The 15,458-nt window shown below is 42.8% G+C and overlaps 1 protein-coding gene across 1 annotated transcript; it reads left to right on the forward strand.

The window, feature by feature from the left end:
- The first annotated feature begins 610 nt into the window (after nt 1-610).
- Nucleotides 611-14,453, forward strand: LOC106834300 (paraneoplastic antigen Ma6F). Its single transcript, XM_044763230.2, has 4 exons — nt 611-702; nt 12,868-13,036; nt 13,113-14,064; nt 14,161-14,453. The coding sequence occupies exons 1-4, from the start codon at nt 611-613 to the stop codon at nt 14,451-14,453; spliced, it is 1,506 nt and encodes a 501-aa protein (XP_044619165.2).
- The last annotated feature ends 1,005 nt before the right edge of the window (nt 14,454-15,458 follow it).

The raw sequence follows: 15,458 nt of genomic DNA on the forward strand, positions 1-15,458 counted from the left end.
TAGGTAAGTATAAGAGAATATAAATGTATTTTTTAGTTGTAATGCCCTTTTTAAAATGTCATCTGATTTAAAAGACAACTGCATAAAGCAGTAATTATAAATCTATGTTGATGGGCACACACGTATAAGATGTAATTTGTGACAATAATAGTATAAAGGGGAGGGAAAAGGAGCTTGATAGGAACAAAGTTTTTGTATATTATTGAAATTAAGTTGGTTTTAATCCAAATTAGATTGTTACAAATTAGATGTTAATGGCAATTCCCAGGGCAACCACAAAGAAAATAACTCAAAAATATATGGTAAAATAAGCAACAGGGGAATATACATTAGAAAATATGTACTACCTAAAAGAAGGTAGCAATGGTGGAATTAAAAAACAAAAAAGGGAGAAGGGGGCTGAGCAAAATGGCTGGGTGAGCTGACCCAGGATTCTCTCCCCTCCAAAATACAACAAAAGATTGGAAGAACTGAATTTCAGAGAATAAACATAATGCCAGCTCGTTAGAGACCTACAATACCAAGAAGGAGGAGATCATAAACCTAGCTTACACCCTCGGAGGCACTGGAACGGTAGGAGAGAACATCGTTCCCTCCCCTAGAGTCTGCGATGGCTGCGGCGCGGGTCGGGAAGGAGCGGCAGAGGGGCCGTGCGACCGGGGGATCATCCAGGACTCCTGCCGCTGATTCAGTGGAGACCCGGTGACGGGGGGAAAGCTTCTGTCTGCGGGGACCCTATAAATCAAGGGCCTTGGGAGACCAGAGAACAGAACTGATCTGAACCCAGACTGGCGCGTGTAACAGCCCCTCCCCCCCAGCAAAGCCAGTGGGCGCAGCCATCTTGCCCCAAAGGCGGAGAGCTAAGACGCCGCTCTCGACCCCCATCTAGTGGCGACAGGCTGTAACTGCAACCGAATTCTACCACCATGAGAAAAAACCGCTCCTCTACCATCCAGCAATTTATAAAAGCCCCACACCAGAAGGAAAACAATAAAAACACAGAATTAAGTCCTGAGGACTTGGAATTAGGTAAACTAAGTGATAATGAATTCAGAGCAGCTATAATCAAAAAACTCAATGAGGTAGAGAGAAAGATAGAGAAACAATCCAAGTTCTGGAGTTACTTCACAAAAGAGATTGAAATCATAAAGAAGAATCAAACAGAATTACTTGAGATGAAAAACACAATGGACCAGATAAAACAGAATACGGATTCCCTGAATGCCAGTATAGACAACCTAGAGGAGCAAATCAGCATAATCGAAGATAGACAGGCTGAATGGCGCCAGACAGAGGAAGAAAGAGAACTAAGAATTTAAAAAAATGAGGAAAATCTCTGAGAGATAATGGATTCAATGAGGAGTAAGAACATAAGGATCATAGGAATTCCCGAGAATATGGAAAAGGAAAATGGAGCAGAAAGTGTGCTTAACGAAATTATTGAAGAGAACTTCCCAAATCTAGGGATCGATGGAGAAATGTGTGTAGAGGAGGGTTTTAGATCTCCTAGATTTGTCAATGTAAAAAGACCCACCGCATAGCACATAATAGTAAAGTTGGCAAATAGGAATGATAAGGAAAGAATACTCAGGGAAGTAAGGAAAAAAAAGAGAATAACCTATAAAGGAGCCCCTATCAGACTGTCAGTAGATTTCTCTACAGAAACCCTACAAGCTAGGAGAGAATGGAGTGATATATTCAAAGCTTTAAAGGATAAAAATCTTCAGCCAAGAATACTCTATCCAGCAAGAATTTCCTTCAGATATGAGGGAGAAATTAAATCTTTTCCAGACAAACAAAAGTTAAGGGAATTTGTAACTAAAAGCCCTCCATTACAAGAAATCCTCAAGAAGGCTCTCATACTTGAAAAAAGAAAAAAGGGAGAAAGGGGACACAAGCCACAGACTAGGGAGACCGATGGATAGAACCGGAACAGGATAGCAAATATTCAACTATAGCATTAGGGTAAAAATAAGGACACTACCAAAACAAGGACGATCTTAGCACTCTAACTACAAATTAATAAGACGAGTTGGAATAAAAAATGAAAATAATTATTTAGGAGGGGAAGAGCAAAGGGTCTAAAACAGTATTGGTCGAGTAAGTAAGAGACCACCAGAGAATAGACTATATTATACACGAGATTCTAAATACAAACTTCAAGGTAGACACTAAAATAAAGTATAGAACAGAGTCACAAATCATAGATAAGGAAAAATCTAAGAAACCCAGCGTAAGAAATTGCAGTATTAAATGGATAGTCTAAAGCACACAAGAAAAGAAACACAGGAAAACAAGATGATGAGCGACAGATTGACAGCATTAAGTCCACATGCATAAATAATCACTCTCAATGTGAATGGACTGAACTCTCCAATAAAAAGACACAGAGTGGCAAAATGGATTAAAGAACAAGATCCAACAATTTGTTGCCTCCAGGAAACACACCTCAGCCCCAAGGACAAACACAGACTCAGGGTGAAGGGGTGGAGGACAATACTTCAAGGAAATAGCAAGGAAAAAAAGGCAGGTGTTGCAATTCTCATATCAGACCAAGCGGATTTCAAAATAAGACAGGTAAAGAGAGACACAGAGGGACAATATATAATGATCAAAGGGACACTTCATCAAGAAGAAATAACGCTTATAAATATCTATGCACCCAACACAGGAGCACCAAGATTCATAAAGCAACTATTAACAGACCTAAAGGAAGATGTTAAAAACAACACAATAATAGTAGGGGACCTCAACACCCCACTCACATCAATGGACAGATCATCCAGACAGAAAATCAACAAGGAAATAGTGGAGCTGAATGAAAAACTAAAACAATTGGACTTAATAGACATTTATAGATCACTCCACCCTGAAAGAGCTGAATACACATTCTTCTCAAGTGCACATGGAACATTCTCTAGGATAGACCATATGTTGGGAAACAAGGCAAGCCTAAACAAATTTAAAAAAATTGAAATAATAACAAGCATCTTCTCAGATCATAGTGCTATAAGGCTAGAAATTAATTACAAGAAAAAAGCTGAGAAAGGCACAAAGATGTGGAGACCAAACAACACACTACTGAGCAAGCAATGGATCATTGAAGAAATTAAAGAAGAAATAAAAAAATACCTGGAAACAAATGAAAATGATAACATGCCATACAAACTCATATGGGATACAGCAAAAGCTGTATTAAGAGGAAAATTCATCGCAATACAGGCACATCTTAACAAACAAGAAAAATCCCAAATAAGCAACCTTAAAGCACACCTAACTGAACTAGAGAAAAAAGAACAAATGAAGCCCAAAGTCAGCAGAAGGAGAGAAATATAAAAATCAGAGCAGAAATAAATACTATTGAAACGAAAAAAGCAGTAGAAAGGATCAATGAGACAAAGAGCTGGTTTTTTGAGAAGATAAATAAAATTGACAAACCACTAGCCAGACTTACAAAGAAAAAAAGGGAGAAAGCTCAAATAAACAAAATCAGAAATGAGCGAGGAGAAATAACAACAGACTCTGCAGAAATACAACAGATTATAAGAGAATACTACAAAAAACTATATGCCAACAGAAGGGATAACCTAGAGGAAATGGATAAATTCTTGGACTCCTACAATCTCCCAAAGCTCACTCAAGAAGAGGCAGACAATTTGAACAGACCAATCACAAGGAAAGAGATTGAAACAGCAATCAAAAGCATCCCAAAGAATAAAACCCCAGGACCAGATGGCTTTCCTGGGGAATTCTACCAAACTTTCAGAGAGGATTTAATACCTATCCTTTTCAAGCTATTCCAAAAAATTAGGGAAGATGGAACACGTCCTAACACATTCTATGTGGCCAACATCACACTGATACCAACACCTGACAAGGACACCACGAAAAAAGAGAACTACAGGCCAATATCACTGATGAACATAGATGCAAAAATTCTAAACAAAATTTTGGCAACCAGAATTCAGCAATTCATCAAAAGAATCATACATCATGATCAGGTGGGATTCATACCAGGGACACAGGGATGGTTCAGCATCGGCAAATCAATCAACGTGATACATCACATCAACAAACTGAGGAATAAAAACCACATGATCATCTCAATAGATGCAGAGAAGGCATTTGACAAGATCCAACAGCCATTTATGATAAAAACTCTGAACAAAATGGGCATAGAAGGAAACTACCTCAACATAATAAAGGCCATATACGACAAACCCATAGCCAACATCATACTCAATGGGCAAAAATTGAACCCCATCCCCCTGAAAACAGGAACGAGACAAGGATGCCCTCTATCACCACTCTTATTTAACATAGTACTGGAGGTCCTGGCCAGAGCAATCAGGCAAGAAAAAGGAATAAAAGCAATCCAAATAGGGAGAGAAGAAGTGAAACTCTCGCTGTTTGCAGACAACATGATCTTATATATAGAAAACCCCAAAGAATCCTTTGGAAAACTGTTAGAAGTAATCAACAACTACAGCAAAGTTGCAGGGTATAAAATCAATTTGCATAAATCAGTAGCATTTCTATACTCAAGTAATGAACCAACAGAAAAAGAACTCAAGAATACAATACCATTCACAATCGCAACAAAAAGAATAAAATACCTTGGGGTAAATTTAACTAAGGAAGTGAAGGACCTATATAATGAAAATTACAAGGCCTTTCTGAGAGAATTGGATGATGACATAAGGAGATGGAAAGACATTCCATGTACATGGATTGGAAGAATAAACATAGTTAAAATGTCCGTTCTACCTAAAGCAATCTACAGATTCAACACCATCCCAATCAGAATCCCAATGACATTCTTTACAGAATTAGAACAAAGAATCCTAAAATTCATATGGGGCAACAAAAGACCCCGAATTTCTAAAGCAATCCTGAGAAAAAAGAACAAAACGGGAGGCATCACAATCCCTGACTTCAAAACATACTACAAAGCTACAGTAATCAAAACAGCATGGTACTGGTACAAAAACAGGTGCACAGATCAATGGAACAGAATTGAAAGCCCAGAAATAAAACCACACATCTATGGACAGCTTATCTTTGACAAAGGAGCTGAGGGCATACAATGGAGAAAAGAAAGTCTTTTCAACAAATGGTGCTGGGAAACCTGGAAAGCCACATGTAAAAGAATGAAAATTGACCATTCTTTTTCACCATTCACCAAAATAAACTCAAAATGGATTAAAGACCTAAAGGTGAGACCTGAAACCATAAGGCTTCTGGAAGAAAACGTAGGCAGTACACTCTTTGACATCAGTATTAAAAGGATCTTTTCAGACACCATGCCTTCTCAGAGAAGGGAAACAATAGAAAGAATAAACAAATGGGACTTCATCAGATTAAAGAGCTTCTTCAAGGCAAATGAAAACAGGATTGAAACAAAAAAACAACCCACTAACTGGGAAAAAATATTTGCAAGTCATATATCTGACAAAGGCTTAATATCCATAATATATAAAGAACTCTCGCAACTCAACAACAAAACATCAAACAACCCAATCAAAAAATGGGCAGGAGACATGAACAGACATTTCTCCAAAGAAGATATACTGATGGCCAATAGGCACATGAAAAGATGCTCATCATCGCTGATCATCAGGGAAATGCAAATCAAAACTACACTAAGATATCACCTTACACCCGTTAGAATGACAAAAATATCTAAAACTAATAGCAACAAATGTTGGAGAGGTTGTGGAGAAAAAGGAACCCTCATACACTGCTGGTGGGAATGCAAACTGGTGCAGCCACTATGGAAAACAGTATGGAGATTCCTCAAAAAATTTAAAATAGAACTACCATACAATCCAGCCATCCCACTACTGGGTATTTATCCAAAGAGCTTGAAGTCAGCAATCCCAAAAGTCCTATGCACCCCAATGTTTATTGCAGCACTGTTTACAATAGCCAAGATGTGGAAGCAACCTAAGTGCCCATCAACAGACGAATGGATAAAGAAGATGTGGTACATATATACAATGGAATACTACTCAGCTGCAAAACAGAACAAAATCATTCCATTTGCAATAACATGGATGGACCTTGAGAGAATTATGTTAAGTGAAATAAGCCAGTGAGAGAAGGATAATCTGTGTATGACTCCACTCATATGAGGAATTTAAAATTATGGACTAAGAACAGTTTAGTGGATACCAGGGGAAAGGTGGGGTGGGGGGTGGGCACAAAGGGTGAAGTGGTGCATCTACAACATGACTGACAAACATTAATGTACAACTGAAATTTCACAAGATTGTAACCTATCAATAACTCAATAAAAAAAAATTTAGAAAATGAACAGCAAAATGGCAGATATAAATCTTACCTTATCAGCAATTACATTAAACACAAACAGATTAAAGTCTCCAATTAAAAGGCAGAGATTGGCAGAATGGACTAAAAAAAAAACATGATCCAACTATATGAAGTATACAAGAGAACTACTTTAGATTCAAAGACAAAAATAACTGGAAAGTAAAACGACGGAAAAACATATGCCATGCAAACTAACCAAAACGGGAGCTAGAATGGCTATACTAACATTAGACAAAATAGTCTCTTAGACAAAAATTGTTACTAGAGACGAAAAGGACATTTTATAATGATAAAAGGGTAAATACATCAAGAAGATATCACAATTATAAACTTATATGCACCTAACAACAGAGCCTCAAAACAAACGAACCAAAAACTGACAGAACTGAAGTGAGAAAGAAACAGTTCCAAAAATACAGATGGAGACTTCAATACTTTGCTTTCAATAATGGATAGAACAAATAGACAGAAGATCAGCAAGGAAATAGAAGACTTGAACAACATTATAAATCAACCAGATCTAATAGACATCTATAAAACACTCCACCCAACAAGAGCAGAATACACATTCTTCTCAAATGCACATAGAACATTCTCTAGGATAGGCCATAAAACATATCTCAATACATTTAAAAGTATTGTAATCATACAAAGTATGCTCTTTGACCACAATGGAATGAAATTAGAAATCAATAACAGAAGAAAAAGAGGAAAATTCACATATATGTGAAAATTAAACAATACACTCCTACACAACAAACAGGTCAAAGAAGAAGTCATGGACAAATTGCAAAATTCTGTGAGGTGAATGAAAATGAAAACACAACATATCAAAACTTATGTGATGCAGCAAAGCAGTGATCAGAGGGGAGTTATAGCTCTAAACACATACATTAAAAAAGAAGATTTCAAATAATAACCTAACCTTCCACCCAAGAAACTATAAAAAGAAGATCAAACTAAACCCAAATATAGCAGAAGGAAGGAAATAATAAAAATCAGAAGGGAAATAAATAAAATAGAGAAGAGAAAAACAATAAAGAAAATAAACAAAACCAAAAGTTGTTTCTTTGAAAAGATCAACAATATTGACAATCTTTAGTGAGACAAATAAAAAATAGAGAAGTCTCAAATTACTAATATCAGAAACAAAAGAGGAGACATTACTACCAACCTTGCAGAAATAAAAAGGAGTATAGGGAATGCTGTGAAAAAACCATATGCCAATAAATTAGATAAACTAGATGAAATTGACAAACTCCTAGAAAGACACAAACTACCAAAACTTATTCAAGAAGAAATAAAAACTATGAACAGAATTATAGCGAGTAAAAAGACTGACTAATCAAAAAACTTCCCACAAAAATAAAGCCCAGAACCAGATGGCTTCACTGGTGGATTCTAACACTTGAAGAAGAATTAAAATGACAACCTTCTCAAACTCTTCCAAAAAATAGGAGAGAACACTTCCTAACACATCTTATGAGCCCACTATTACCCGGATACCAAAACCTGACAAAGACATCTGAAGAAAAGAAAGAAAAACTACAGACCAATTTCTGTCATGAATATAGAAGAAAATATCCTCAATAAAATGCCAGCAAACTGAATCAGCAGAGTACAAAAAGGATAATACATGACCAACTGGGATTTATCCCAGGAATTCAAGGTTGTTTCAACATACAAAAACCAATCAATGTAATACACCATATTAATAATAAAAAAGGCGAAAAAAGCCCCCTCATGATCATTTTAATAGATGCAGAAACATCATTTGAAAAAATCCAATATCACGTCATGACAAAACCTAATAAAACTAGAAGTAGAAGGGAACTTCCTCAACCTGACACGGAGCATTTAGGGAAAACTCACAGCTTCTTTCATACTTAATGGTGAAAAACTGAAAGCTTTTTCCCTAATATTAGGAACAAGACAAGGATGTTTGCTCTCACCACTTCTGGTCAACATTGCTCTGACGGTTCTAGCTGGGGAAATGAGCCATGAGAAGGAAATAAAAGGCACCCAGACTGGAAAAGACGAAGTAAAACTATCTCTACCTGCAGATGAGATAATCTTATATATAGAAAACCCTAAGGAATACACACACAAAAACTATTAGAGCTTGTAAATGAGTTCAGCAAAGTTGTAGGCTACAAGATCAATATATAAAACTCAGTTGTATTTCTGTACACTAGCAAGGAAAATTATGAAGAGGAACTTAAGAAAATGACGTCATTTACAATAGCATCAAAAAGAATAAAGTACTTAAGAATAAATTTAATCAAAGAAGTTCAAGATCTGAAACTTGAAAACTATAATACATTGTTGAAAGAAATTGAAGAAAACCTACATAAATAGAAATACATTCCATGCTCACAGATTAGAAGACTTCATACTGTTAAGATGAAAATATTCCTCAAATTGATCAACAGGTTCAATGCATTCCCTATAAAAATCTCTATGGTCTTTTTTTTTCAGAAATGGAGAAGCCAGTCCTAAAGTTTATATGGTATTGCGAGTGGCCTCTAATAGCTCAAACAATCTTGAAAAATAAAAGAACAAAGTTAAAGGACTCAGCACTTTCTGATTTCTAAACTTAATACAAATCTACAGTAATCAAGGCTGTGTGGTACTGGCATAAGGATAGATAGACTGATGGAATAGAATTTAGAGTCCATAAATAAACCCATCTATGGTCAACTGATTTTTGACAATGGCACCAAGATCTTCCATGAGGAAAGAATAGTCATTTCAACAAATGGTGCTGAGACAAGTGGATATCCACAGATAAAGTAATGAATTTGGACTCCTATTTCACAACTTAATATAAAAATTAACTCAAAATGTAACAAACATCTAAATGTAAGAGCAAAAAGTATAAAACAGACGAAAACATAGGAATAAATCCTTGTGACCTTAAATTAGGCAATGGTTTCTTAGATATGACACCAAAAGCACAAGCAACCAAAGAAAAAATAGGTAAATTGGACTTAAAATTTAAAACTTTTGTGCATCAAAGGACATAATCAAGAAAGGTGAGGAAAGGGTCGCAATTCCTCTGTCCTCCAGGCAGGGCACTATATGGGCTGATGCCAGCAGCCAATGGAGAACAATGGTAGATATCCTTTGGGTAGCCTGGAGTCTGGAGGAAAAACTCTGCCTTGCTCAGCCCAGGAGGAGCTTCATTTTTGCCAGGGGTCTCAGCGGGGGTAAGATCAGCAGCCAAATGAGCTGCCCTCTCACAACCCTGGAGAGAGAGCAACAGGGCATCTCCTCTTGGGGGCTTGATGCAGTGAAGCCCTAGCTCTCAGGAGTTTATATTTATTATTTGCCACATGTAATTTGTGAACATCCATATCACTATATTTAGTTCCATCTACTTACTTCTATTATCATATCATTATCCACTGTGTCCCCTATTTCTATCAGTTGCTTCTGTTACTTCTTCCCACATGCCATCTCAAAGTACCCCATGTAAGCTGTGATAGCACCCTAGAAAATTCCTCCAAATGATCCTAGGATAGGACACAAAATGTTTTTGTGAACATAAATATCTCTAGTGTTGCTGGTCTATCATCACGTGGTATCTCCAGGAGAGACTGATATATATAGTAAACAATTAGGATAATAAATGTGCATACAAAACTCGTTTTTGCCTTAGGAGAAAGTAGTCATTTGTTATTGAACACACAATTGTACCTTGTCCAGTGAACCAACCTTGGGTTCCCAAGTCTGGCTTCACAATGTCCCATTGTTCGAGCATTCTACATAAAAACTTGAGAAGACTGTTTAAAATAAGAAGGTTGGAGTGGGAAAAAGAAGACTTTTACCACTCAAATAGGTGATAAGGTAATATGAATGTCAGAAAAATACCCAGAGGACCAGGTCTACACAATTTTTCCGTTGACAACTCTGGTGCATCATTATGTCTACTTGTTACTACCATAGCCAGGGAGCAAAAGCAAGCCCCTATTACCAATTTCAATAGTTCTACAGAAATGGACCTCAGGGAAATTATAAATACATTAAGGTCACCTTCCCTGTTGTGTTAAAAAGTCACAAGCAATGGATATCCCTACCACCTTAAGTAGTTCTAGTGTTAAAAGAGATATTGAAAATGTCTCAAGAGAAAGACGTAACTTCTTCATGGGTCTGGAGTAGGCTTGCTCTGACTTCAGGTTAGGATGTAGGTCAGGACAGACCATTGATCCAACTGTAACAACTACAAAAAATCAGATGGTCAAAAAAAGCCACATATTTTTAAAAGACATTTGAGAGTTCTGGATGTAATGAAGTCTAAAGTAACTAAGTTCCAGAGAGAGATAAGCACATACAAGTGGCCATTGTCCTCCCTGGCAAGAACACGCTTGGGAGTGAGAAGATTGGGCTAGCCATGGGTTTAAAAAATTCCTGGGATAAGGATCTGGTAATGACTGCATGGCCTGGATAGACAGACTGAAATCTGTAGAAGCCCCACATGCATAGCTAGTTCTCCCAATAGGTTTTTTTCCGAGTACATAGTGAGAGAAGTAATATGGCAGGTTAAAGTCTCTGCCAGAGAGAGGAGAAAGAAAGAGAGTGAGAGTACTTCAGTCTTCTGGTGTTTAGACCCCAGAGTCTTGCTTCACTCTACAACTTGAGGGAGCAGCTTGTAATACACGTAGGACAGATCTCACCTTGGAGGCATTTGGAACTAGATACTAACTAAGCTGATACTAACTAAAACTGCACCCAAGCCATGATCCAGCTCAAATCTTGACTGGGTTGAAGTTATATCCCTCAGGGAAATTACAGTGCCTGACCGAGGAAAGGGTGTCTCCTCTTTGGGGCAAAATATTTACTTCAATTCCTATGGCTCTTTTAAACATAATGCCCGGCATACAGTTTTAAAAATCCAAAACATGTGAAGTAACAGGAAAATGTGGCCCATGATCAACAGCAATTGGCACCCTATCACTTCTCTCATATTCTGTTTTCCAAAGCAAGTCACTAGACCAGCCTATATTCCAGAGGTGGAGAAATAAACCCTAACTGGTGATGGGAGGAATTCTGAAGTCATTGGAAAGGGTGTTGATACAGCGAATGGTGGAGAATTGGGGATATTTTAAAAATCGATCTACTACAAGAGTTCATGAGCAAGTCCCTTACCTAAATTTTACATGGAACATCAGATGTATTCTTTCCCTACTTCTCCTGCCCCCACTGTTCATGTTTGTGCCTAGGGAAGCTAGGTGAGAGCAGCTCCTCGTCACTGCCACCGTCAGTGGTGCCTGTGCAGCAGTGCTCAAGGATACGCCAAGGATCCTCTCCTGGGAAACCGCTAAAGCTGCTGGCCCAATGGGCATCCAGTATTAGACATGGTAGAGATTGGCTGAGTTCCTCAGAGGCTTCTCTTGACTAAAGCCCACAAAAGCAGAGAGTTACATCTGTCACCTCAGTCAATCCTTGTGTTAAGCAGGAAAACAGTTCCAATGTTCCCTTTCATGTCCCCTTTTGCCTCAGGGCTCAGACTTGGGACCATTGAGCTGGTTGCAACAATGAGCCTCCAATACCCACACCATTGCTGGCCTCACCACATCTATTCCTGTGCGCTTGTGGCCATTACTGGAGGCTTATTGTGTGCCCAGTGGAAGGTAAAGCTCCATGACTACGCTGCAAGAAGAGTGTTCTTATTACCCATTTACAGATAAGGGACAGAGATGTTCAGTGATTTGTGCAAGGCCACTCAGCTGCTAGGTGAATCCAGCTTTGCCTGATTCCAAAGCCCACACTCTTTCCAGTGCAATGATTTCCTAAGTGGTGAGGGCTGGCTTTGCAGCATGAGGAGCTGTGATGAGGCTCCTGAGCTGGGAATAGCCAGCCTGTGTCTGTTGTTGAGATTCCTGGTATGACGAGGTGACCTGTGAACGCAGTGACACTAGGAACACCAACACCCCACTGTCCACTGAGTCCCATCTTCCAGCCCCATCCCCAACCCTGAGTTTTCTCTCTGCTAGCTTCCCCTCCTTACCGTCCCACACCCCCATTAGGCCATTTTATCGCTGGAGGGCCAAAAGGCATGCCTGTTGCTTCTGGAGGCTCCAAGCCTTGCCATATCAAGCCCTTACCAGGCAGGTCCTGTTGCCATTGCAACATTAACTCCTCCTCACATGCTTTCCTGATGCAGCCATTTGCCCTGCACAGAGACGCTGAGACCTTTCTCTCTCATCTACCCGGGACTTCTGGGAGCATGTGGCACTAGCACAGAGGGCCTGGGAGAGCCCTGTGTGGGGAACCCTGGGCTGAGCCGCTGAGGTGTGGTCTTCTGACTCTGGGGCTCTAGGGCCTTGAGGTGGCCTCCAGAGCCGGCTGCACAGCCTGCAGGTGGCGTTTCTGTGCACGGCAGCACCTGCAGAGTCACAGAAAGTAAGCAGGTGACCAGGGGCAAGTTTGGTCCCCCAACAAATACCAGGCAAGGGAGAACTCTGGGATGTGGTTTTCCTGCCCCAGGGCCCTGATTCTGAGTCACAGGATAGACCCAATTTCTCTGCACAGCCCCAGAGGCAAGCAGCGGCTGGCAGGGCAAGTGAGGCAGGAACTGCAGGTGAGGAGGGAGCTGCAGGTGAGGCTGGAGCGCCAGGTGCTGCCCCAGGTGAGGCAGGAACCCCAGGTGAGGAAGGAGCTGCAGGCAAGGAGGGAGCTGCAGATTTTGCAGAAACTGCAGGTGAGGAAGCAGCAGGTACAGCAGGATGTGAGGGTGAGGCAAAAATCCCGAGGTGAGGCAGAAGCTGAAGATGTAGCAGGAGCTCCAGGTGAGGAAGTCTGGAGCTGTGGGTGAGGCAGGAGCCCCAGAGGAGGCAGGAGCTGCAGGTGAGGTAGTAACTGCAGGTGAGGCAGGAGCTAAAGATGTGGCAGGATCTGCAGGTGAAGAAAGAGCTGTAGGTGCGGCAGGAGCTCTAGGTGAGGAAGGAGCTGCGGGTGTGGCAAGAGCCATCAACGAGGCAGCAGCCCGGAGCCAGCACTGGCGGCAGACCTTGCAGCCTCTGCTCGATGCTATGGCCTACCGGGTACTGAGAAGGTTTTCTGGGGTGGAAGAGCCGGGCTGTGGAGAAGAGTCTTTTGAGAGCTGGCTGCCTCATGCCAACGACACGCTGTACCTGTGGCGCCACATGTCAGAGAGGGAGAGGAGGAGGAGACTGGTGGAGAGCTTGGGTGGCCCCGCGCTGGATCTCATGTATGGCCTCCTGGAGGAAAATCCCGACACCCCTGTGCAGGACTGCCTGGCCGCGCTGGTGCAGGTTTTCGGGAACAAGGACGCCCAGATGACCGCACGGCTGAAGTTCCTGACTTGTGCGCAGAGGCCCCAGGAGGCTCTCTTTGCCTATGTGATGCGCCTGGAAGGCCTGCTGCAGGCGGCCTTGGAGAAGGGGGCCATCCGGCCCGCCATCGCAGACCAGCTGCGCGCCAGGCAGGTGCTGATGCGGGCCTGGCCCAACGAGACGCTGGAGAACAAGCTGAGGAGGATGTGTCTGGAGAGGAGGCCTCCTGGCTTCCTGGGGATGCTGCAGCTCATTCCGGAGACGGAGGCGTGGGAGGCCGTCCCGGCTAGAAGTGAGCAGTTCCAGGCAAAGGAAAGTGCCCCCGTGGACAGCAGAGGCTTGGCCGTCGCCCAGGCCACCCCAGACAATGAAGATGCCAACAAGGCCTCCACAGTAAATAAAAATGCTGCTGAGATCAATTCTGCCGTAGAAAGTCCTGCCCCAGCCAATGCAGATTCTGCTGAGGCTTCCTCAACCAAAGAAGATGCTGTTTCTCTTGAAGATGCTGCTGAGATTGCGTCTAGTGAAGGGACCACCAAGGCCTCCCCTGCCACTCAGAAAGATGAAAATGCTCCCACTCCTGCAGGGCTAGGTCAGGCAGGACCCTTAGAGGCCCCTGGGGGCCCCACCCCTGCCCAGATGGGCAGTGCTTTTGGGGTGGGCCCAGGAGGTCCTGGTGGTGACCCAGAGGGCCTTGCTCAGGCAGGAAACAAGGAGGCTGAGCAGACCCCTGAGGAGGGGCTCAAGGCCATCCAGGAGGAGCCGGGAAACAAGGACGGGGCTGAGGAGATGAGCCGCCCCGAGTTCTCCTCAGGCAAGTAGGCTCAGAAGGCCCAGGGGTCCTCTCTCCTCCCAGGCAGCAGAGCCCTGGAGGCAGGGGGAGGCGAGGCCAGGGTAGCCGCCTCACCCCACATGGGGAGTGGGCCCAGGGAGGGGCCTAATCAGCCCAAAGCAAGCCCCCGTCTCCCCACGTTCCCCAAGGGGCCCTATGCCCCACCATCAGCCCTTCCAAGTGACCAAGATGACCATGTGTTACCCTAAATGGGCAGGGGAGAGGAGCACCCCCACCCACGGCAGCACCACACCGAGCCCAAGCCCCAGCCCCATCCCAAGCCCTACTAACTCAGGCAGCCAGCCTGGCGGCTCCCCGGAGCGGCAGCCCCGGCCTGGGTGAGGGGCACCTGAGGACGTCTGCCACCTGCACGGGCCTGGGATATGTCAGGGTCAGGGGTCATCTCATGGGTGCCAGCTGTCTGGGCCTCCCAACAAGAGGACCCCCATTCACTGTCACCTGGGGCAGGCTGCTCCCTGGTCTGGGAAGCCCACTTGTGTCTCTGTAGCTCTGTAGACCCTGTAGTGACCCACGTGTCAAGTAATACACCCCCAACACACACACACACACTAGCCATCATTTCTGTGCAGAGCCGTGAGGTATGTGTGATCCTGGGGTGGGGGCCCCATGGCGTAGCGGGCAGCCCCCTCTCAGTCCCAGCACATGCTGTGAGCTTCAGTGCCAGCCCAGGCTCTGCTCTCTCTCGTCTGGTGCTGTGAGCTCAACTCTGCCTTCTCGGTGTAGATTTAGGCCAACCGCTGCTTGTTTCTGTGGAGATGTGTGTGTGCTTATCTAAGCAGTGGCTCCCACCCCACCCTGGAGACCCTGGGCCCAGTCCCAGGAGATGCTGGGAATGATGGACAGACGAGGGCATGGCCGGCACTGACCCCAGGACCTCAGGATGGAAGAACTGGAGCAGGGACATGGAGGGGCTGCGGGAGGCTCCACTGGGATGGTGCTCTCATGTGCCAACCTGTTATTACTCGTGGCTCAGT

This window comes from Equus asinus, chromosome X (assembly GCF_041296235.1).
Source record: "Equus asinus isolate D_3611 breed Donkey chromosome X, EquAss-T2T_v2, whole genome shotgun sequence".
Lineage (NCBI taxonomy): Eukaryota > Metazoa > Chordata > Mammalia > Perissodactyla > Equidae > Equus > Equus asinus.